We start from the raw sequence: 24,300 nt of genomic DNA on the forward strand, positions 1-24,300 counted from the left end.
TCCGAACTACACGAGAAAGCTATACACACAGTGACGGACCACACGAGGTAGGAAACCGTCGAAGATAAATGAGTTTTAATCTAGTTGATTTAATGAATTCACGATAGTATACAAGGCAACACAAACGAGCACAAAATGGCAATTGCACGGTACTTACAGTTACTAATAACCATTTTCTTGGGTCCTGACACGTGGGACTTCGGTGAAACAGAAGTTATCACTAGGATATTATATTATTATTATTATATTATATTTAACATTTATATAGCGCCCTTTAACAAGACTTGATCAAAGGCGCTAACATTTTCATGGCCAGGGAAACAGTACAGTTTTGCATCAGCGGGGACCGTTAAACAGATGGGTTTTTAGGGCGGATTTAAAAGTTGAGAGAGACTCCTTGGTTCTAATATTCGGTGGCAGGCTGTTCCAAAGGACCGGCCCAACTCTGCAGAAAGCACGATCCCCATAGTGCTTACAGGATAGGCTTACAGATTCATTTCCTGGTCGGTGCACCATTATGTTCCCTTTGAAACATCATGAAGAGACACTTCTTCCGATATAAGTTTCAGTTTTTTGTCTTGTCCTTGTCTATTTTTTCACACACTCAAAAGTTTCAGTCACATAGAACCATCACATATAGAATCAAGTACACTTCAGACATGCAATCAGAAATGGAGATGCAAATAAAGAAATACAATAGAGAGTGAGTCAGCTAGTCTCTGCGAGAGTGTAGCCATGTAACTGCTTTTTTGCCCAAAAGGCAATTTCAACAAGAGAGAAAGGGGGAAGGGGCTACCAAGAGTTCAATTGACATCTATGAGAGGGAAAACAGAATATGCTTTAGGAATTATCTAATCCTTTGCTGTATAGGCGGGAACAAAAAAGGTTAAAGGTCGGATTACTTAAGAAATTTTGCAATGAAATGAGTTAAATACAAAATGCAAACGAGTGCGTCCATTTTGATACTGGAAACATTCCCATGTTTACAATGAATTTTACTTCCCAAACCAATTGACATTGCCAACTGCTAGCTTTTTAAAAAATGAACTTTGCCCTGTCCTGTTCATATCCATGCTTATAAATAATATCAAGATTTTGAAAACGCAAGGGAAATTTCTTCTCCCGGCTATTAAGATTTTTTCCTACACACAGCCGGTGCCAGGGGGTTTTGAAAATCGGCCGCTAGACGGCGTGCAAAATGAATTGGGATGATGGCGAAAATCATTCGAAAATGGCGTAAAATTATCCAGATTTTCAATCCCCTATATCTCTGCTAATAAAGCTTAGATAATAAATGGGCGATATGTCTGTGCACAAACATCTCCATGGAGAGAGGCAAAATCATTGATTCTGAAATATGTTTTTTTTAACGGTCTGGTTCGCCCAAAAACTAATGTAAACAATTCTACAATTTCTTGTGGGCCCCCTTAGTTTTTCAAAAAAAATTTAAAAATATAACAGCCGAATCGTGGATTTTTTCATTCGTTTTTTCGCAAAATTCCGAATAAAATGGTTTATTTGGAGCGATGCCTAGTCATCGATTCCCAACAAATTATAACCCTCCAAACCATCGCATAAAATTCTGGTGTTAAGATTAATAAACAGACATATGTTCATTGGCAATGCTGTAAATTTCGTCTGCGATAACCGATTTTTTGCATATGGTTGGGCAAAGAGCTCACGGATCTTGACCAAGAATACAATTTTGTCATTTTCAAATCTTCTTTATAATAACCCAAAATATGATGCATTACTAACGTAACGCATTACATACTAACTAAGAAACAAATAACAAACAAGTATGCAAAATATTATTATTGTTTAGTGAATTGTGATTGCAAGAATGAAGTAGTTTGCTAAAGGGGAACAGATCAAATTTTGAAAATTGTACATTTGAATTGTGTTTTGCTTCCAGAAGTTTCTTCCTTTATTTTAAAAGAACAGAAATTGAAGAGAAATTTAATTAGGTAGTAAGACATTTTGAGTCTGTGAAGAAAGTTCACCTACAATTGGTCTTCAAGGCTGAATGCTGTATTATGGTATTGGTTGTGAGCTAGTTTTCTCGTCATCTTTAGGTGATTTTATCTTCTGATTGTTCAATGCTAAGGGATCAGGATTATCAGCAGACTCAACATCACTGCTGTCCTTCACTGTTCTTTTCTTTCGAGAGTTGGGCTGGTTTCTCTTTTGAGGAGGTTTTCTTTTCTCTTTGTCTTTCTTCGACAGATGGTCTGGGCATCCTGAAAGAAATAAATAGATGTAAGAATAAGTCTTTATCAATTGTTAATATAAACATAACATACCAGGCCATAAAAGAGGCACAGACCCAGGTCTTAATTTATTGCTTACTCTTTGCAGTGCAGTGACATCACGTGGGACTCCATTACACAATCCAGAGAATGTGTTTTCTATAGCCTCTGGAAGAAAATGCAGCTCACATACATAAGAGCTGTTCCTTAACACAAATTCTTTCCTCAGTATTTTCTTTTACCACTTCTTAAACTATTCAGGGTCTTTGGAGGCTTCAAACAGTGCTGGTTGTGGTGCAACTTTCTGGCTTTCACCTTTCTTTAGAGGATATCCAGTTCTGAAGCCAGGTGCCCAACACGTCCTACCCATTTCTAAGAAATATTCAAAAAGAAAAACTATACAACTTCATATTGAAAACACTAATTTATACATAAAAACAGCTAGATTATTCAGATGTCACATTCAAGTGCGTAGGAATAGGAAGAAAAACTTCCCCTCTACCTTATTGCGCTGCCAACTGGCGGGGGCTTCCACTCCCCGGACAGCTATGGGCTACAGCGGGGGATAGGACTGCTTTCTCCTCTATACTCCTCCCTCATCTCGTCATCACGACTACAAACCAGTCAGGTGCCAAAATAAGCAAAGTGTTTTTCAGTAATAAAGGCCAAAGCAAAACAAAACAAAAAACTCATCCGTTCAACACAACCATAACGCGGGCTAAATGGGGTAAATTTCACCTCCCCTCCCATAATGTTCGTTAGCCCCCTCAAGGGTCGCCGCTGGAAAATTCGTTCTCACTAGTCTGGTTTTGTATGACTAATGTATTCCATAAAACGTTTTTTCGCTAAAAGTTCCGTCTCTACCAACCTGTAACTCTTCAAACACACACTCTTGGTAGTACGAAAAATTCAAGCAACCTAAAAAACAAACTGAGCCGCACAGTCGACGTAATCAGCCACCCTACACCACTCCTTCTGCAGAGTGTGGCTCCCAAGCGTACCGACATTGGGCGTCTTAGTGGTCGTCCTGTGGAGCGTGCCTATCATTGAATTTGGTCTACACAAAAATAACAGGAAAAGTCCAAAATCATGCAAGTATTACCTGATTTTTTTTTCTTTTCCTTGGGTGGTCGCTAATCCTTAGACGCTGCACCGCAATACTCCTAGCCGTCTTCATTTGTTTTTTCGGGTTTAAACCTGTTGCAGGCACTTTGCCAACGGCATCCCCGTGCACCTCCGTGGCTACCGCCGCCACGTCTACCACCGCCTCCACGGATCCGGGCGTCATATCCACTCCCACAATTATAATCGGAGCCAAATCGGACACTACATCAACTGGCGTGTTCTTGGCCTTGGCGATTGCCACGTCCTCGATCGGAGCAATTTCTGTCCTGGTGCTCACAACCCGGCTTGTACTAGTAATCACCTTTGAAGTATTGTTTTCTCCAATCGGCAAAGTGTCATACTGGGTGGGTGGTGCAGGAAGAGTCGCCGGGAGAGTCATTACAGTCGGCGCACACGCAGCCCTGTTTGTAGCAACATGCGCGACCGCAGACGTCGACGGAACGTATTCCTCGCGGCAATCGGTTTCAGGCACAGTCTCCGCTTTTGAATCCACGTAAGGCACATTCTCCGCCCAGCGATGCCATTCAGCCCCGTTGGTACGAGTCTGCGTGACCGCAGACGTCGCCGGCTCGAGTTCCTCTCGACAGTCTGTCGGGGGCACAGTCTCTGCATCCGAATCCGTGTAAGACACATTCTCTGCCTCAAACTGCCAACCAACAACTTTTCGGACGCTCGACTCTCCTGTCTCATGTAACACGACCTCCAAAACACGGCTGCGTTCTCGTTCCTGTAAACTCGTCATCGAGGGCGTCTTCAGCATTTCTAAACAACCGTCTTTGTCAATAACTAAAAAAATGGAAAACGAAAAGAAAAAAAAATTATGTTACCTAAGCGTAGCTGTACAATTTCCTTCAGCAGGTCCCTCATCTTAAGGCCATAGTCGACTTGGGTTAGTGATTCCACACTTAGTTGTCCAACGGCGACGGTTAGTCCACGCTAAACAATGCGTTGTAACACGCAAAACAATGATTATAACACAAAGTTGTATAGGCGACACGACTACAAGGAACGCAACGCCAGAACCACTTATTTCTTTCCGTAATAATTTTAAATGCTTAATAGATGACAAACGCACCGCAATCCAGCGATTCTGAACTTTGCCTAGGCACATTGGCATAGTCGACCAGAACGTTGGCGTCCCGGCAGTGGTCCTCTGCGTCACTAGTTTTGCGCATCGCCCGCTGTACGTAGTCCAACACAGTAGCAATTATGTGTCTCTGTGGCTCCATTACCGATGTAGCAGAGTCGAAAACAAGGAGTCTCACCCTACCGCAAAGTACAAGCGTTACCATGGAATCAAACACCACACACCCAATCACCTCAAACATAAAACAAAAGTTCTCGATCAATAGACGACAAACAATCGTTAGTCTTGTCCTACTTACCCGCTCACAGTGACACTGTGAATGACAAAGAGTATCCAATGGTCATCATCAGGCATTAGCACGTTAGTAAAATCCAACAGACCCGGCCCCTGATCCGTACCGGCCGTCATGTCGAGGTTGGGAGGAACGACCGCCACGTTGCCGGTAGACTGCAACTCTCTGAATAAAAAATGAAAAATGAGAATCCATTGCAATACGAGTTGGTGTAGCAATACGCCATTTGTATGATACATTTTAAACTTTCTATATAGAAACGAAGAGAAGATAAATGATAAAATACGAGGATCCTTCTTCGGCATACCTGCTTCAATTTCTTCTATAGTTTCTTCGGTCCAATCAATATCTTCTTCCTCGTCTTACAATTGCTATTGGGTTTCCGATATCTCCAAACAATAAACAAAAATACACAAAATACAGAAAAAATACAGAAATCAATTATGAAAACTTACTTTATCCTGTTCTTCATCTTCTTTTATTTTAATTGTAGCTGGGTAACACGTATTCAATTTTCCCTGCACCTGCCAAAAATTCTTGGACGTCCAGATATTGAGAGGGATAAGGCGAATGACACAGGTGGTTAAGAGGATGGAAAGCTTCGGCATTATTTTCCAAAATCCCGTCAACTTCGTCGTCCGTCAGTGGATTCTCGGCGATCGCAATCTTAAGAAACAAAGCAAGTGGGAAGAGAAGAAACAGACAGGTCTAAAATGAAATAAACAAAACAAAAACTATGAGCACAAGAAAGACAATGCATAACACTCAATAGGTAGACTTACCAGAGTTATGTAATAAATTGTTAAGAACTTTCTTTATCCTGTTTTTTTTTTGTTGATGCTGGGTAACACATATGCTATTTTCCCTGCGACTGCAAACAATCCTTCGACTTTCAGATATTGCCCGGGATGGGGTGAATGACACTGGTGGTGAAGAGGGTGGAGTCAGCAAAGATTCGTAAATATTTGCCAAAATCCCGTCAACTTCGTTATCACTCAATGATTTTCGGCAACAACAATCTTGAGGAGACAAAGCGATGGAGGGAGAGAAGAAACAGACAGGTCTAACATGAAAAAAAATAACACAAGAAAGACAATACATAACGAATGAAAATGAATGACAAAGTGTAGCAGAAATAAACATGTAAGCTTCAATGCGCGCAATTACATTCTTATAACTCACATGAATGATATCCTTATAATGTAGGATAATTAAATATTTCTTAAATTTTTAGAAATAATATAGATTTACCCCGTCCGTATACAGTGAACGAAATCTCACATTTGTTGAACTAATTTTTGGAAAAGTTAATTTTTCTTTTGGGTATTTCATGACACCAAATCTGAGGAAACAATCGAGGAATCACCACAAGTATGACGATTTAGGAGTGTAAGCCGCCATCCACATCAAAATTTTTTCGTATCTTTTTCTGGTAGTTATGGAATTGACTTCCAGTTAAAAAAATTCATAAGGATTATTAAAATTAAAATGTTAATTTGAATTAGATATTTGATTTATTATTTAAATTTGAAACAAAGTCTAGAGAATTAAATCTTAGTTACACAACCTAAGATATCAAAATAAATCATTAGAATTAGTTAGAGGAACGTTTCGCTATAATTTGGCATTTTGAGACTAAACTTTCCGAGGACGAAGAGTTTTAGAAATTAAGACGGCTTCGTTACTTTTAACTGTGGTACGCGAAATATTTCCCCTGATGCTATTTTCTGTCTCTAACTTTCTTTTTAGCGATTGTCGTTTTTCCTGATCTTGTTGGTGCTTTTTTTTCTTGCAAGGCAATTTTGTATCGATTTTAAGCTTAACGTGCTTTTCTTATCATCTGGCGATCAAAACCGACCTTATTTTGCCTTCATAATATAGCCGTAGACTAATCTGCAAAAAAAAAAAAATAGAAAAAAATAGAAAAAACGAATCAATCGCAAAAAAAGGAAATAATTATAACCTTTGATTCACAATGCTTTCTTTCTCCATATTTTCTTTTAGCATGTTTCATTTACTGAGATTTATATTTCTACGGGAGCGTTCCCCGTGGGAGAAAGTAAGTGCATGCTGAAGTAATCTGTAGAGCTCCTGTTAAAGTACTTTGCTAAGGGGGGAGATATCAAATTTTGAAAATTCAATTGAAAATTCGGTAATGGAATGAACTTTCCAGAAGTTTTGAAAGATAAGATATTGAAGAGGAATTTAATTAGGTAGCAGGCCATTTCCAGTCTGTGAAGAAAGTTCGCCTCCAACTGGCTTTCCAGTCTTAATGGTGTATGCTGGTATATAACCACGTGGATCCTTCTTTGGCCTGTCTGCCTCAATTTCTCTTTCAAGTTTCTTCGGTTAAATCAAAGCTTCTTCCTTGTCTTAAAACTGCTATTGAGTTTCAGATACCTCATTGTCATCAACAATATTCTGGGGACGAGCATCTACCAACAAACTTGAACCTCTAATTCTTCCTCTATCTCTTCTTATTGCTTGCCCTTTTTAACTACTTTACAGACAGAGCCTTTCCGTCTTTTGTTCCATGTTCAGAAAATTACATTATGAACAATGACATTGCTGACTGCTGATGATCAATGGTTATTTGTGGTGTAAATAATTATATTACTTGATGTAGGAATAGCAATAGTTTGCATCTCCTTTTGATCTGAATATAATCTAAAAAACATTTTTAGGTGATGAAATAATATTATTATTTCAATAAAGTGTCCACCAACATTTCAACATTGTCAGACATATTTTTTAAATGAAATAACAAAGAAACGTTCAAAGAGAAGTAGAAGGTAGATAATGAGTATTACTATTTCTAGACTTCAACTAGAACGAACAAAAATGACCCGATTTTAGTAAAAATATACACCAAATATGTCAAAAGATGTTAATAATAATTAATGGGCAGAAAATGTGGGCTCTGGGCTCTTTTTTTATAATTTCGTTGTATGGAATATCAACAGTAGAAAATGAACTAATCATTTTGATATATATCAATGGATAGAGCAATGAAAGCTCTATACCATAGTTTGACAATATTTTTTACAAGCTCCTTTTAGGCTAGTGCCTCATACCGAAAAAATATTTCTAGGGCAGCCCGGGTACTGCAAAAGAAACAAAAAAAATTAATAAAAAAAAATGATAAAGATATAAATTGTGAAATTTTACCTTATCATTTTTTTCTTCGTCTTCTCAAATTTTAGTTGAAGCTGGGTAACACCTATTCTATTTTCCCTGCGCCTTCCAACAATCCTTTGACGTTCAGATATTGACTAAGATGGGATGAATGAAACAAGTGGTGAGAAGGGTGGAGTGAGCCAAGCTTCATCAATATTTGCCAAAATCCCGTCAATCTCTTCGTCAATCCGTGCTGGATCAGCAAAAACATTCTTGAGGAGACAAAGCGATGGGGAATGGGGAAGAACAGACAGGTAATACATGACATAAAACAAACAATGAACACAAGAAAGATAATGCATAACACTAAATAGATGGACTAACCAGAGAGTTCGACATGTTAGGTGAAAGCTGCAACGGCAAACAAATGTGGAAAATCAATATTCAACTACTTGCAAGCAAAACAAAAAGGCGACAAAGAATAAAGCACCCAAAATAAAACTTCCCGCTTTTGGCGGTAGAAAAATCAGGTCCCAAAGAAGAAACAGCAGCTCACAATTGAGCATCTTCTTGTCCGCGGTGGACCGATTGAAATGCGACGTATATATTAATAATGTAGTCCAGGATAAACCAAAAAACTGAAAAAAAAACAAAAAAAACAGTAAACGGAATGATAACTATCATTTATGAACAGTTTGAGATTAGGCAGCACATCAGTCTCTTTCTAAACAGCAAGAATCCTGGTTTTGTAGTGGTCTGACATATTGTGAGCTCTGGGCAGATCGACGCTATCTCACTTTACATCATATTGAGTTTGTTAGTGGCTTGTGGATGTCGGTATTACAGGCGCGCGAAGTAGGCAACTAGTCTAAAATGGGGAAAAACTCAAAAAAATTTAAGGCTTGGTGAAAACACTATAAAAAAGAAATAAAACGAATAATCATTTTCAAATAGTTTTTTCATCAAAACTCAAACCAAAAATGTTAACGAAGCATTTTAAATTAAAAATATTAACTGCACAATGACAAAACAAGAAAATTTATTTTATTAATGTAAATCGATCGTAAAGACGATTAACTGTTTTTTGTGAAGGGAAAAGGAATTTAAATTTTTTGAATGGCTATAGTAGAAAATGACAAAGAATATGTGGACTTTTTTTTGGTTTAGTGGAGAATATGAATTTCGAGATACTTAAATTAACGTTAAGTTCGTTTTCACGTATTTATATAAAAGTTTTTGATTATGTACAAGGTTTATGTATTTCTCGTAAGTTAGTTTTGATTAGAAATATCAGAGAAAGTGTGAAATGTGCGACTACACCCATGAAAAGCCAAATCACTTTAGCACTACAGCTGGTAACCCAATAATTAAGGTATTTTGAAATATTTTCCTCGACGTTTCTGTCTGGAATTTGGACATTAGAGTAAAATTTTATTTCATTTTTTTTCAATTTTGTGGGCGAGTGATTGACCTCCTTTCTTTGTCTCCATAATTCCGTTACTGAGTTTTATCCCTTTGTCTGTTGGGTGGACGGAGCCAATTTATCGTCATCGGTTGCACCCGGGCAGCATTTTTGGTCTGGACCAATTCTGATACCTCTTCTAATCACTTTCATGCGACGATTCACGGTTCTGTATTGTACCATATGTTTTTTATCACTGGTGTTTGTTGTTTGAAATTATTTTCCAAACTTTCGTAGGCCATTTTCCACCAACATCAATGTGGGACAGTACGAACATTTAGACAATGTTCAACCAAAGTTACATTGGGTCAGAAGAAGCGTTATGCCAGGCGACAATTTCACATTTAGGAGAAACATATATATCTTAAATAACAGTCAATATTAGTACTACGTCATTAATTAATTAAAGAGATGTAACGTTAGACTTCATTCTTGTAGAAATATTAAGACTTCTATATTCTAATTGATATGTTAGGTTTATATTTGTGCTGATACTTTGGCTACATCTGACATAAACGATTGGTATAATGATGGTCTGATAATACTAGAACAATAATGTACTACTATTGAGGCATACTTATATTGGTGTACTATTATTCTTTACGACAGTCGAAGAAAACAAAGAAGACATAGAGGAATTTGCAGATAAAAGCAGTTTATTGGTTTTTGATTCAAATATATTCCAATAAATTACTATAAACTTGATCTTCCTCAGCATGAACCACTATTATTGTTGCTTTTCTCCTCGCGATTTTCATCTTTCGCTGCTCAACACCTCCACCTCGTCAGCGTCATTTTAGAAAACCGCAAAACTTATATCTGTAAGAATAGTTTCTTCTGTGACAGCCTCACCTTTGGTCCCAGATCGCGACCGAATGCTGTCTAAACAGTAAAAGAGAAATTATAAAACAGGAAAAATATGAAATAAATAACATAATAACTTACTCAAAACTAAATAAGGGGTTAGTTTGTGCTAGTTGAAAAAATGTTTCCCCTTCATGGCTTTTTTTACTACGTATGTCATCAGGAAATTTTTACTCGTTAAATTTCGCATAACATCTTTGTGATTGATTTGAGATCCTTGTTGCTACCTACAAGGCTTTGAAAACAGCCTTCAGTTTAGTTACAGGCACCGAATTATTTTCTAATTTCGTTTCGAGTTCACAAAGAGGTTCGTGTGCTTCGATTGGAAACTTGGAATTGAAATGAGACGTGGCATCATAAACCAGGCTGCTTTCAAGCTTAATTTTGATCTAAAATGGCCTTTACTTTTATCCCTGGGTTGAGAACCATTTCTATTAGACACTGCACATCCGATTTCAGTTCAATGAGAGCCTTTGCCACGTCAACATGAACAACTGTATTGGTAAAAACGACAAAATGATTCAGCATTAATGAGAATGTCATTAATTAAAAATCAGATTCATTACCTAATATGATGACATTGTCAAATTTTGTGACTACCTGCTGTGGCTCATCGTAAATCGTACTCAAATGGTCTAGGGTAGTCAGCAATTTTGGTTTCTATTACTGCCTCTGCCTATTTTTTCTTCGCGTTCTTCTTTTCTTTCGTCTTCCTCTGTATCTTAATCTTCGTCCTTTCTTCTTCGCCAGCATCATCTTCTGATGAATCGCTACATCTTATAACCCTAATAGGTGTGAATGGTGGACTTACTTAAATATCACTATCATCACTGCCGTGATGAAATATACATTTACTTGTTGGCTAATAAATTGTTCGGTGATGGAAAGAGATACTTTCCAGTTTGGTTATCTTTCATTCTTGGTTCGTGAAATCAATACATTTCGCAATGCCATATCTTGATGAAGACCAATCCAATTTTCAATCTGGTCTTTTGATATTGGTATCACGGTCTAACAGGAGAGGTAGACAAACGCCATGGCAGCAGACTAATAAAGGGACTTAGGAGGTTCCTTAACATGCCGCTTGGATCGCGGCGTAGCTTGGTCACCAGCTGTTGTGCTGGTGGCTTCTCCTATTCTCCTCGATCTCCATTGGCTCCCTATTGCATTTCGAATTGATTTCAAAATTGCTCTGCTCACGTATCGTTGTCTACACTGTCTGGCTCCTCGTTACTTGTCGTCCCTCCTCCGTCTACCTGTCTCCTCTCGCTTGGCCTGTGATAGACTAATTTCAATGAAGTCCCGTACCAATACTTATGGCTGCCGGTCCTTCAAGACGTATGCTCCCCAGCTTTGGAATTCTCTTCCTCAGAATGTCCGTATTGCGTCTTCCCTAGCCCAGTTCCGCTCTCGCCTGAAGACCCATTTAATAACTGTTGCATTTAGAGATGTAATTGATCAACGTGCTCGTCGGGAAAGAAAGCGCCTTTGATCATGTTAATGGAAAAGGCGCTATATTAAGTGAAATACATTATTATTATTATTATTGTGTGTTGCACAGTCTCCCTCTCCCCCCTCCTTCTATATATTCGGGGAATCCCACCCCAAGCCGCCAGCGGCAATTGGCGGCAATGGCAGCATTGAAGAGTTGTGACCAAGCATGGACTACTAAAGCTAGAGGACGAGACTCACGTCCTATCCCGCCGTGTTATAGCTTGTCGGGTGAATTTTTAATCATATTTTTTTAAGAAGGGTCAATCGATAGAGATTTAAAAAGCTATTCTAAGTCTCCAAAGCTCCTTTCTTGTGAAGATATTAAAAAAAAAGATATTTGCGCTTAAATTTTGAGGGGAACGGGAGAGGTGCTCGTTGGTTGTCTCCACCTAGCGCTAAGAATTCTAAACTATGGTTTTTAGAAACAAACAGAATCCAGAGAATCACCAGAGAATCACAGATAGCAGACGCACCTAATCAAACCAAACCAAAACAAAACCAGAGAATCATAGAGTGGTAAACCAACAATCACCGCTAGGCGGCGACAACTAACGAGCACCTCCGTCAATTTCTAATTAGAATTTCATCGAAATTAAATATTTGCCGCATAGGGATAATTTAATTAACTATAGCTCATTTCTAAAGCTCTATTGATTTCAGTAACAAAAAAAAATGGTAGCCGACATAGGAATTGACGAAGTGACCCGTCCTCTAGCTTAAGTAGTCCATGGACCAAGCTACGCCCGCGATCTAAGCGGCATTTTGAGGAAGCTTCTAATTCCCTTGATTATTCCGGTGGATCAGAGGGATAGGGCGTTAGTCTACTTCTCGTGTTAGACCATGATTGGTATTTTGAATAAGATTTAATACCGAATCAAAGACGGATTTGCGATGCAAAGCCAATCAGAAAAATTTAAAATGTTTCTAGATTGGTGCAATATTGGCAAAAGATTAATGGATTGTGCTTTGTAGTTTAAATCTGGACCAACATACAGTGGATTCCGAAATTCTAAAACTTGGATACCAAACTTGGCTCAAGATAGAAGTTAAGCTGAAATTTTGAATTTTCGAATTGCTGAAAACATTATAAGTATTGACCCTTCTCTTGTACAAAAAAATATTCTTGAAATACAAAATCAGACATAAACATGATTTTCATCATCATCGGCTGCATCTTGGTCAATATAGAATGAAACTTTGGACAGCTGTAGCTCTGGCTGTTTCAAAATCTGTTTGTTTGAAATATTCGTAGTTCTTCCAAAATTTCAAATTGAACAACGGACTGTGTATAAATAATTTTTGGGCCAAACTCTGCCCATCATTCCTCCTGTTCAGTCTGGCCAGCATAGTTTCCTATCACTCAGCTAAATTTGCTTTTTTTCCCATTTTTTCTCTTTCTAATCCAACCTGTCGAGTATACACTTCACTTCCCCTTGATGGCTTCTTTCTTCTTCCTGGAAATTATATTCTTTTTCTTGCAATTATACCCGTTTCCTTTTATTGTATTCTTCTTCACCTACTTCCTGAAACCTCCTCTTGCGATTACACTTAAGTAACAAATTCAATTATAATTTCGATTAATTTTCGTTTTCTTTTTTAAGGATCTGACAATTAGCTACTATTTGGCTTTTTAGTTTCTTTATTTGTTAAGTAACGATTACATTAAAAAATTACACTATTAAAATTAGAAACTAAACACAGTTAGGCAGTACTTCACTTAGAATTAGTGTATACATCAACAATTCTAGTGAATCCAATGTTAAAACTGACAAATCTGTTGTTAAGGCTCGTATTTGAAAAAAAAATGTCTGCAAGAATAAATAGATAATCAGGTCATAATAGGTAATCAAGGTAAAAGGTAATCAGTTATAAAAAATTTCCTTAAAAACTGTCTATAAATGTTAACAGAGGTGTGCAAAGTACTATAAACTGACTATTATGACCGATGAAAATTATTCAAGACTATTGCAAGGGATGTAGTGCTAAACATGAACCTTTAAGAATAAGCAATTCGTTTGCGAATAATAAGACAGGTTCAATTCACGAATTCATCATACCCAAATAAAAGACATTTTTGATTATGTCACTGAACTAGTAAATCACACAGCCAAATACCTAGGTTTGAAATATACAGTGAGGGTTCTATAGAATGTGGTATTACATTTTAACTTACATTTTTCAGTGATGACATTCACATTATACAAGATGTCAGATGGACTTATTACGCTTGATAAAATTTGTCACCTGTGCCTGTTCACTTGGACAAAAAACTGAAGCTATGGACAAACGGAAGCTATGCTACCTCTTTCTGAAATTGAGGTATATTGATAACATAAAATTTTCTTGAAAATGATGCTTATTATAAATATTATTTTCAAGAAAAAAATATTCTAAGAGATCTAAAAACTACATAGAAAAGACAGAAGTAAAAATGGAAGAAACTAAGAAAAAAACTTGTTTCTGTGTTTTGGCTGGAGCTATTGTGACTCTTTTGCTAATCGCTACCGTATCTCTCCTACTGGCATTGGCTTTACCCCGAATGCTTAACGATGGCGAATACGGCGATATACCCGACTATCAAACCGATGAAGTGTACGCACTACTTCATGTACCTCATCTAATATTCAACGCTGCCAGAATGAAGGATGTCGTAGCTTTGACACCCGAAAATGTTCCCGACAAAGTCCCAACGTTAGCGACCGATACGTCGATGACTGTAAAACCGAAACTAACCAATTCGGCAATCAAACCGTCTGATGTCACAGATTTGATTCCCCGTTTGAATGAATTTTATCTGACTCTACCAGACGTCGGATACACTTTTGATACATCGATAATTAATTTGCCAGAGAAATCCGATGAGGTCACAGAGCATCCATTAACGCCCACTACAGAAAATGAGGATAAAGAAATCATTAGTGACCAAACAGTTTCGCCACCGCCACTCGTGACAAACTCAGTAAGCACAGTTCCATTGGTTACCTTACCGGATTTTGTGTTTCCCGAAAGTCAAAAGCGTCCAAATCGACCGGCTGTCGTAGCCGAAAAAGTTTCGAGCCAACACAGTTACGACTTTTTCATGGAAAACGTCAATTTCGCCACGAGCGTTGAAATTTGCCGCCAAATCAACCGAGGCTCTCGTCTAATTTCCATCGAATCGTCCTATGAAAAACGCATCGTTGACAATTACGTGAGATCTTACCAGCTAGACATTTTCGGATACAAGGAAGATTACCTAAGATACGTTTGGACGGGTGGCTATTTTGACCTGGATTCCAATCAGCCACACGCGTTACGCTGGGTCGATCATCCAACGCCAATGGAGGCTTTTGAGTACCAGCCATTTTGTCCAGAGTCTAAAGACATCCACTCCATCATCGACCAGGCTTTATCCGAACTGAAAACGCAAACTTTCGGTTTGACGAATTTGAGTCCCTACAATCGACGCTGGGCCCACGTCGTTATCGACTTCACAGGTCGTCGAATCGGTGGGAGTTGTTGGCAGGTGTATGTGAGAGACGTTCTATCACCTGACGGTTTGAGATTGCCATTCATTTGCAAAAGGTAGTGATCTTTTTCTTTACACGTTCGCAATAATGCAAAGATTTTTTGTGTAATTCATGCACACAATGAAACGTCGTTTTAAATGAGACCTCCCGTGATTAAAAAATAATAATGAATAATAATTTGGAATAAAAACAGATTTTAAAACTCACTACCACAGATCTCACGAGAACTCACTCAGATTTTCACAACTGGAAAACGCTGGTAAAAGACTAAAAGGTGTCCCAACATTATTAGATAAATTCACAGCGGCGTAAAGTGGCTGAAAATTCACACGGCGAAGAATGATTAAAAGTGACAAGGTGCTTAAAATAAAAATGGGTACTTAAAAAACTGGGTGCTTATCGTATTTTGCATGCTTAAAATAAAAGTTCTTTAAAAAAATTACAACCTTCGGCTTATGATTCTCCCCATAATCCCCTTTCAAGGGCAGGGGTAGAGCGCCCGTTTTTCTTCTATTCAAGTGTGGGTGAAGCCACCCACTCACCCCCAACCCAAGGTCATATTCTGTGTTAAGATTTGCGAAGAAAAAATATACTTTGTGAGTTTCTTCTTAGTTCAGTCTGTAACTGGATTTGAACCCAACACTCAATTGTTTGAGATCCGTAGCTACGAACGCTGACAACTGAGCTAAGAGACACTACATCTTTATCATATATTAAGACGATGTAAATAACGTGGGACATTCGTTAAAAGGGACTTCGAATTTTTCATGAACCTCATGTTAGTTAAACACGTGCTAACAGATTTCACAAGAACAGTCAGTATAGGGATTTGACAGAATATGAATTTTACAGATATGAATTGCGGCTATTTATAAACTGCGACAATTTATAAAGTGCGACTTTTATGAATTTTGAAATTCAGCTAGCACGCTTGTGAAATCCCTAGAATAGAAAACCCAGTATTCCCCGTAAAAAATTGATTCACTTGCCGTTTATTATGACGGACAAGTGTTATGATAGTTGATTGTAATCAGTACCCCCCGTGTTTCACCCACTGATTGTGCAAACTCGGTAGTGAGTGCCGGGGAGGGGGGAACAAAATAGGGGATTATAGACGGTCGGCAAATAACAAAAAGAGTTAGAGGTGGTATCCAAGATACCAACCTTGAAACTAAATTTTTTATAGCCAGTTTTCAGGGAATTACCTTTAATGACGGGGTCGTTGATTTCCTTCGCTTTCCTTCCCTAAGAACTTGGCTCATCAGGGGAATGGCATCATAGTGAAATTTCATCAGGGTGCTTAAAAATTGAAATTCCCTTTCTAAATTAAGCACCCTACAGAAAATAAGCATAGACTGTTGAAAAAAAGTATTCAGAGGGGGCTGAAAATTAAAAGTGCATGCTTAAACGAAAAACAGGGTGCTTATTTCCATAGTACTTTCAATTATTAAGCATGGACATTGCGTTATTAGCACTCAAACAAGGTGTAACTAAATTTTCAGTATACTAATAAAAGTACTTCGCGTTTTAAGTATGCACAGGGTTCTGAAAAACTGAATTTTAAGTACTATCGCGCCGCTGTGTTGATAGGGATTACCCCTGTTCAGACATGTCCATGTTTTTGCGCAATCTTTTCAAAATAAAAGGTGTGGTACACAAATAAATAAAAGTCTGTATCAATTGCTCGTTGTATATTTTGCTTCAATTTTACAATGACAGCAATATATAGAATTTAAGCAGGTTAGCAGTTATTGACCATAAGCTAAGTAAGTCCAAGGAACAATTACAGGGCACGTACTGATTAAAAGAATAACAAAGGGACGAGTTCTTTGACTGACACAGACTGTCCATCACCACCGGTCACCACGAGTTGACTGGAATGACTTACAATCAATCACAAAGACGATTTATTGAGCTGCATTTTAAAATAACTTAAGCGTTAGTAAATCACCGACACGCAAATGGCTATAATGTGCGACGGTTCAACAACTTAAAGAATATAAAATGTAACACAATTAGGCCTATACTGCCAATTTAGCACAGTTTGGAAAAATAGGGATAGGTCTTATTAAAAAAGCAAGAAGTTCTCCCCTGGTTCGCCTTATAATGAAGAAATTCTTGAAAAGATCCTGGACAAAAATTAACTTATGCATCTCTTTCTTAAGTAGACAAAAAAAAACAATTAATTGATTAATGTGAAACACATTTCTGGGTGATTTTATAAAAGATTATGTAGTGACCTCCTTTATAAGGTCTTTATTAAAATTAGTTTTTTAATTACTATGTTCCGTCGATGTAAAGATTAAATAAAATTCGACGATTTAATCAAATGTAATCCCCACTTGCTGGTATGATAATTATGGATTCTTGCTATTGCAATTCGACGGACCAACAGATTTTACGACGACTGAGAAACCAACATTGCCTTCATCTTCGTTACATGAATCAATGCTAATGGAAGAAAACTGCGCTCCTGGCGAACCTTCAATACTGATACTGCTTTCACTTCTCCGGAATTCAGAAAGATCAATTTCAACACCTTGATAAATCCCTGGATTAGCGTTGCTGATGTTTACTGTTTCTCCTAGGGGCAAAAGCCGATTTGAAGGTGATGATGGACCAGTAGAATCGTCTGATTCCCCATCTGACAAGTAATCAGGGGCGGTAGACGACCCAACAACGTGATTTATCGCTTCCGGAAATCCGGTTGTCTGATTAAAATTGGGATTGAAGGGAGGAGGGTTGTCGTTACTGTTGGTAGACTTTTGACGGCGAAAAAAATCTAAAGTAAAACAAGAAAAACATACTCAGGATAAAGATGTATGCAATATGCAAAGTCTTTTATTATAGACAGAACCCCAATAATGGTAAACGTACCTCGAAGATGTTTTCTTTTCCAAATGGCGCCCCCAGCCGCGGCCACAATCACAATGTTGGTGATTGCCGTTATCACCCAGTAGTTGACAAAAGTTTCGATTACAGGAGTCGACAAATTGCCAATTGGTTTGCAATAAATTGATTTGCCCCCTCCTACTAGATCTTCTGCTTCCGTTCTAATTTGAAATTGGATCAATCATTTTTTATGATCGACAAGCGGCATTTGTTTATCGATGATTTGTACTACTTTAGTGGGTATAAGTGTAATAACCAAAGCAACTGTGCCGCTTTATTAGCACCGTTATAGCAGAGCTATAGAATCTTGGCGTAACCATCACAACCATATTTTAACTCCTCGTCGCCTTCTATAACGAGAAGAGGCAAGAAGAGAAGAAGCCATGGTTCTATATCTCTGAGTACGGTAATAGGTTACCAAAAATACCAGTAATTTCACTTGATCACTGAACCCACTAAAGAAGTTTTAAATCAGCTAGTGATTTTTCTTACCCCGAAAGACAGGGGCCACAGTTTTTTATTTCTTTGATGCAACCGTTAGCAGATTCTTCTCGTCGGAATAACTTGCACTTAACGCAATCGTCTCCTTCGCAAAATCCGAAAGTGCATGAAGTACCGAATGAGCATTCAGCATCTTCTTGACATTGTAGTAGCAATAATTCAGCGTCAATTGAAAAATAACAAAAAAACATAATGAAGGTTATATTTAAAAAAACAAACAAAAAAACAACAACATTTCATTTTGTTTTTAACTGGACAACGTTATAAACGACTTAAATAAGCTTCTGAGACTTCGGTAGTTAAGTTGAATGTACGGGGCATTGCGCCACGATAGAATTATTGCGCCAGCATTATTGAATTACGTTATCACTGAAATGCGTCAGCATATCGAAACTTCGATCAGATTATTGCGAAATTCAAACAAAGGTGTGTCTCTTAATTGATTTTATTTTTATAATTAAGTTTTGAATTAGGAATCACATTCTCAGTTTTAATCTTAAAAAGATTCGTTATGATTTAAAACAAAAATGAATTTCCTACCTTTTCACGCCCGTTGGCCCGTGCAAGGAAAAGCAGGACCAAAACCATTATAATACGTTGAAGCATTGCGAAAGAATTAGTACTTTTCATTTTCAAATTTGTAAATGCATCTGTATCATTGAAAATTCAGCGTTAGCGCTGTAAAATTAGTATAAGAGATTAATTATTAAAAAAAAAAATACCAAAATATCGTCGTTCCTCGACAAAATAATTATGACGACTGCCATTCTATGGAACGCTATGTGGCTAGATATTAAAGCAGAAGTTCTCTTATCACACATTTATATCATCCCACTAGTATAAAAAAAAATTATGTTGATTATAAATAAACTATACCCTTGACTATACCTTAGTGTTAAACAAACTTTATTATTGGTTAAACAAAAATGTTAAAGCTGGTAATTGCATAATGCATAATAATATTAGTAGCCAATATATCGATAAATTATTTGGTTATAAGTATTGCTGTATTCACCATTTTTACCTGTGTTTCGTAATTTGGTAAAACGTGAACTCTTACACATATGTAGATATGATCACTTTGATAAGTGACTGCTGTATGACTGTACCGCTTATCTATCTATAATAATCAAGTAACCATTTTTATTTGAAACGTGGACGTTCAAACGTCAAGAACGTAATTTTAAGTTATTCCTATAGTATTTTTTAAGGATAGATCAGAGGACGACAGAAAGACAATAAAATGACACTATCTCTGTTGGTTGATATCAAAGCATCTTCGAGTGCCGATTCCGCTTTAGGTTCGATAGAATTGGGTAGCAGTAACACCACGAAGGAAAGTGCAAGTAAAGTTTCCACTGAAGATGTGTTATTCGAAGGAAACAAGACTCCTTGCCGTGAAATTCGGATTACTATAACAGCCCCAGACGAAGTTTACAGGTATTAATGAAAACCCTCAATTTTCTGAATAGGGGAGAGCGAACCCAGAGTCCCAGATTAAACCAAAACATTATTTTTTTCCAAAACTCCAAAATAATGACAATTGAGAAAAACAGTTGTGATTCCCAATTTCCCAATTTTTGCTAACAAATAAATGCATGTAAAAGCCAGTAGCAATCCTTCTTTAAAAAAAACTCCGTATTTCCCACAATTTGGCCAGGTGGCCGCAAGAGCGGGAATATTAACATTTCTTCCATCTTTATTTCTAGTTATAAACTTTATGCACTACTTTCCCTAAAAAAATATTATTGCTTGGCAACCATTTATAACTGGGAATAAGGTTTGATAAGATCACTGTCACACGCCCATCACTGTTGAAGAAAAATGTTTTTGTTACTTCTCTATTAGCTGCGATTTTCCGTTACACGCGCATTTCGGGGTTCGTTCTCCCTTATAATCCTAATTCCTTTAGTATATAGCCTACTGTTTAACCATTTCAATATTCAGTCAACTTTGGCAGGCGACCCAGAAGCATCCGGCTCTAAATGTAGTGGAACTCAAGATTGTCCCGAATGAGATTGCCTCTAAGAGTGGTATGTATACAACTACACATAACAGTTAACATATGTTACTCTATTACCATGCTGACGAGTGAAACACAAAAAACTACCACGATAAGAAAAATATAACAATAACCTTAGCTAATAAATTCGAAAAAAAAAAAATGTGTTTAAAAGTTCACAAATCGTTATTCATTTTATTTCGTTTTTCTACAAAAACTCTTTCACAGGTAGGGCTTGGGTTCGAAGAGGAGGTAAATTGAGTTATGATTGCAAATGGTCCCAAGAGAAGGGAGTTCGTAAGTGTGAGCCCAGAACTCTTTTGAACTCTCCGCGACAGGCGTCCAACAATAAGCGCAGAATATTCCAAGAATTTCACGAATTTAACATTGACGTGGCCATTGAAAAAGTAGAAATGAGGGACGATCTAATTATTGAAATAGAACGCGAGTTTCGAATCCTCCGAGAACTGGATATCCACGAAAATTTTATTCGCTATTTCAGCTACGAAACGGACGAAAGAAATGATTTTGTGTAAGAGACAACCTTTTAGGTTGAATGTAACGCTCTTATAACATTTTAATAAAAGACATATGCTAATTTTTAATGATATAAATGCTTGACAGGTACATAGCAACAGAGCTTTGCCTGTGTTCGGTTGCTGACCTATTCCAGCAAAACTCCGAAGATGATAAGGCTAAAGCGGCAGAGATATTATCATCCCTATCGCCAAAAGGAATCCTGTTCCAGGCGACAAGGGGACTTGACTACCTCCACCAAAATCATTTCGTCCACCGCAACGTCAAGCCAAGCAGTTTCCTTATCAAGGAAATTCAATCGAGCAACAGTTCCAATCGTTACGCAGTCAAAATAACCGATTTTCGACTCAGCCGACAGCTCGATCAGGGAAATGATTTATCTGGAACTGTCGCATCGGAAGGCTGGGAAGCTCCTGAAAGTCGACGTGAGAAGCAACCACTTCACCAATCGCTCGACGTATTCATTCTCGGTTGCTTCTACCATTACGTCTTGACTGGAACGGATGACGGCGTCGATTCCAGCCCAACTCATCCGTTTGGCAATACCGAAATGGCGCGTCTCGTAAACATCCCCAATACCAAAAATGAGGTTTATCAAAAGACTTGGATTCCAAAGGGCATAAGTAATAGAAAGGCTACTGATCTAATCAAGCGAATGATTCAATTCAACGAAAAATATCGACCAACCCTGTCACAAATCCTGGAAAATGCTTATTTTCAACCGGCGACAAAGGAGGTCTATCCCATATACACGTACGATAAGCCCGGCCTCTGCGTTATTTTTAATCAGGAGTTGTTCACAAAAGTATATACGTAATAAATCGTCGAAAAAATTTATTTAAACTTAATAATATATTTTATTTTGTATTAGCTATCGCATCGTGCAGGAACTGCACAGGATTGGAAGCGACTCAGATTTGTCTTCGAGAAATTGGGTTTCCAAGTTGTGATTCATCATAACTTAATGTCATTCGATATCCGAGGCGAAATGAAAAAACTGGCAAACGCAGATTTTTCAAAGTACGGCTGTCTGGTCGTTTGTCTCTTGTCGCACGGCATCGAAAACGCCATCGCCGGTGCGGATGGTCTCTATGTCAACGTCAACAAACTCAAGTACAAGTTCTCATACAACAACTGTCCCAGCCTCTACGGGAAACCCAAAATCTTTATCGTCCAAGCTTGCCAGGGAGTGCTGGAACAAAACGAGAGAAACATTGTACCGCTTACCCTCTTATCACCAGGTGTTTAAATTTTCTTTAGAAAATAAATTCAACTTTTTCTTGCTCTAAGTTTTAAGAATAATGAATTAGTTTGACTTTTTCTTGCAGATAAAAGTACCAGTGAAAGCAAAGAATCCATAGTGCAACTAAGCACGTCTTCAGCAGCGATTAAATACATGACGAATTGTTTTCATTCTCTAAATTCTAAAGACGGTGCGCCTAACCGAAATCCCCCGATTATGGATTTCATAACCATCAAATCAACAATTCCAGGATTCGTTTCTATGCGAAATGCTCAAACAGGCAAGTAAAAGTATATAGGCTCAGAATTAAGAGCTTCCAAGCACGAAAATAACCTGCATGTCTGATGGATCTTTATTTTTTCAAACTCTTAAAATCATGTCGTGCTTCGTTTTGCTGTCAACATTCAGGTACATATTTTATTCAAGCGCTATGTCAGAAAATGGAGGAAGAATATTTAATCAACACGAAGGCCAGCTCAGAGATGAATGGCGAGAACAAATGTGATTTGGAGGAGATTCTAAGAGGAGAAAATGGTGTCCAGTCCATTATGAACAACAAAATACAGAACAGAGAATACAGACAAACTGTATCCTGGGAAACTTATCTAGGCAAATATGTCGTATTTCGCAGTTGCAGCAACCAAGACATACTTCCTTACCGTGATGAGACAGACGTCGATGATGGATCAAACGCCCACTGTTTGGCGGAAAAATACAATTTCTTTGTTAGCCCTACTGACGACCATCACGAGTAAGAAGCATTATTGAAAGACCCCGTTCCCCAACCCATCTCATTCTGAGCCAAACTGAGAAATAATTAAATGTTTTTATTTGTTCAATTCAAGCCCTAATTTAGTCCACGAACAAATTTATAGCAAAACTTATATAGTATGTATAACTTCGGTTTGAAACCTTTTAATGGCACATCTTTCATAAAATTTCTTTTCTTTGTAACATTCAGTTCAAACCCATGGAATACAATGAATCTTAAAAAAGTGAAATTATTTGATTATTTGTTGATCGTAAGATGACTATGAAAAGTGGTCGAATTGAAAGAATAGCAATATTTTAAAAATTAATCAAAACTAAAATATTTGAAAGAGATAAGAGTTGCAGATTCGCACCTTTTCTGCAAAGCGAATTTTTTGTCCCACTCAATCGCGCGCTAAAAATGGGAAAATTTAACCGGGTATTTAAATAATTTTATCCGTAAAATAAACATTCAGCACGTGACAATCAGCGCATTTGTAAAACTTATAGAAATAATTGACGCGCATTTCCCCCCGATCCTCGCGCATTTAAGCAAATTCACGCGCACCCACGCAAAAAATAAATAAAAATGTAAGCACTTTTTTGTTTTATGCGCGCAAACGTGGTTCTGAGTAACACGCCCGAGCTGCTCTGATAACATTCTGAATTAGGCCTAAACGTTCATGGTCCTCGGGGTACTAGCATTCGGAAAAATTTTGTTTAGTTTAACTAAACAAATTTTATTACTAAGAAAACTTGATTGGTCTTATACCCTGCACTGTGTATTGTTACGATGACTTGAAAATCACACATCAATTTACTGATTGTTTAACTTTTTATAAACAAATGTCATACCCCATATTTGTAACAGTAATAAAGGCTTGAATAAAGGGTAACATTAGATAGACTATTGTCTGGTTTGAAACTTAAAAAAACTGCTATACTGAATTGCTTACTCTCCCCCCATCAGTCCCTACTACCCCTTTGTTTCAGAAAAACGTGGGGGGAGAGTAAGCAATTCCGTAGACCCAGCAGCAGTGCATGGCTCTCATAATCGGAGATGTGAACGAAATCAATTTTGAGGGTGGGTAGGGCAGAGATAAGGAGATGGGTCACTCTGTGTAAAGTCCAGCAGTCGACATTTTGCCCCCTCCCCCTTCTCAGACGATGAATTCG

At 37.7% G+C, this 24,300-nt stretch overlaps 2 protein-coding genes across 2 annotated transcripts; one reads left to right on the forward strand and one right to left on the reverse strand.

The window, feature by feature from the left end:
• Nucleotides 1-17,489: 17,489 nt before the first annotated feature.
• LOC124343555 lies at nucleotides 17,490-19,338 on the reverse strand. The gene is made up of 5 exons (XM_046796909.1): nucleotides 19,315-19,338; nucleotides 19,133-19,242; nucleotides 18,584-18,735; nucleotides 18,077-18,252; nucleotides 17,490-17,981 (listed from the first exon to the last, which is right to left on the reverse strand). Exons 2-5 carry the CDS (start codon nucleotides 19,220-19,222, stop codon nucleotides 17,557-17,559), a joined length of 843 nt encoding a protein of 280 aa, XP_046652865.1. The 5' UTR covers nucleotides 19,223-19,242; nucleotides 19,315-19,338; the 3' UTR covers nucleotides 17,490-17,556.
• A 420-nt stretch (nucleotides 19,339-19,758) lies between these two features.
• On the forward strand, nucleotides 19,759-23,375 carry LOC124343052. The gene is made up of 7 exons (XM_046796172.1): nucleotides 19,759-20,032; nucleotides 20,540-20,625; nucleotides 20,823-21,126; nucleotides 21,219-21,936; nucleotides 22,003-22,372; nucleotides 22,460-22,654; nucleotides 22,783-23,375. Exons 1-7 carry the CDS (start codon nucleotides 19,836-19,838, stop codon nucleotides 23,127-23,129), a joined length of 2,217 nt encoding a protein of 738 aa, XP_046652128.1. The 5' UTR covers nucleotides 19,759-19,835; the 3' UTR covers nucleotides 23,130-23,375.
• Nucleotides 23,376-24,300: the final 925 nt, after the last annotated feature.

Source organism: Daphnia pulicaria, chromosome 1, assembly GCF_021234035.1.
Source record: "Daphnia pulicaria isolate SC F1-1A chromosome 1, SC_F0-13Bv2, whole genome shotgun sequence".
Classification (NCBI taxonomy): Eukaryota; Metazoa; Arthropoda; class Branchiopoda; order Diplostraca; family Daphniidae; genus Daphnia; species Daphnia pulicaria.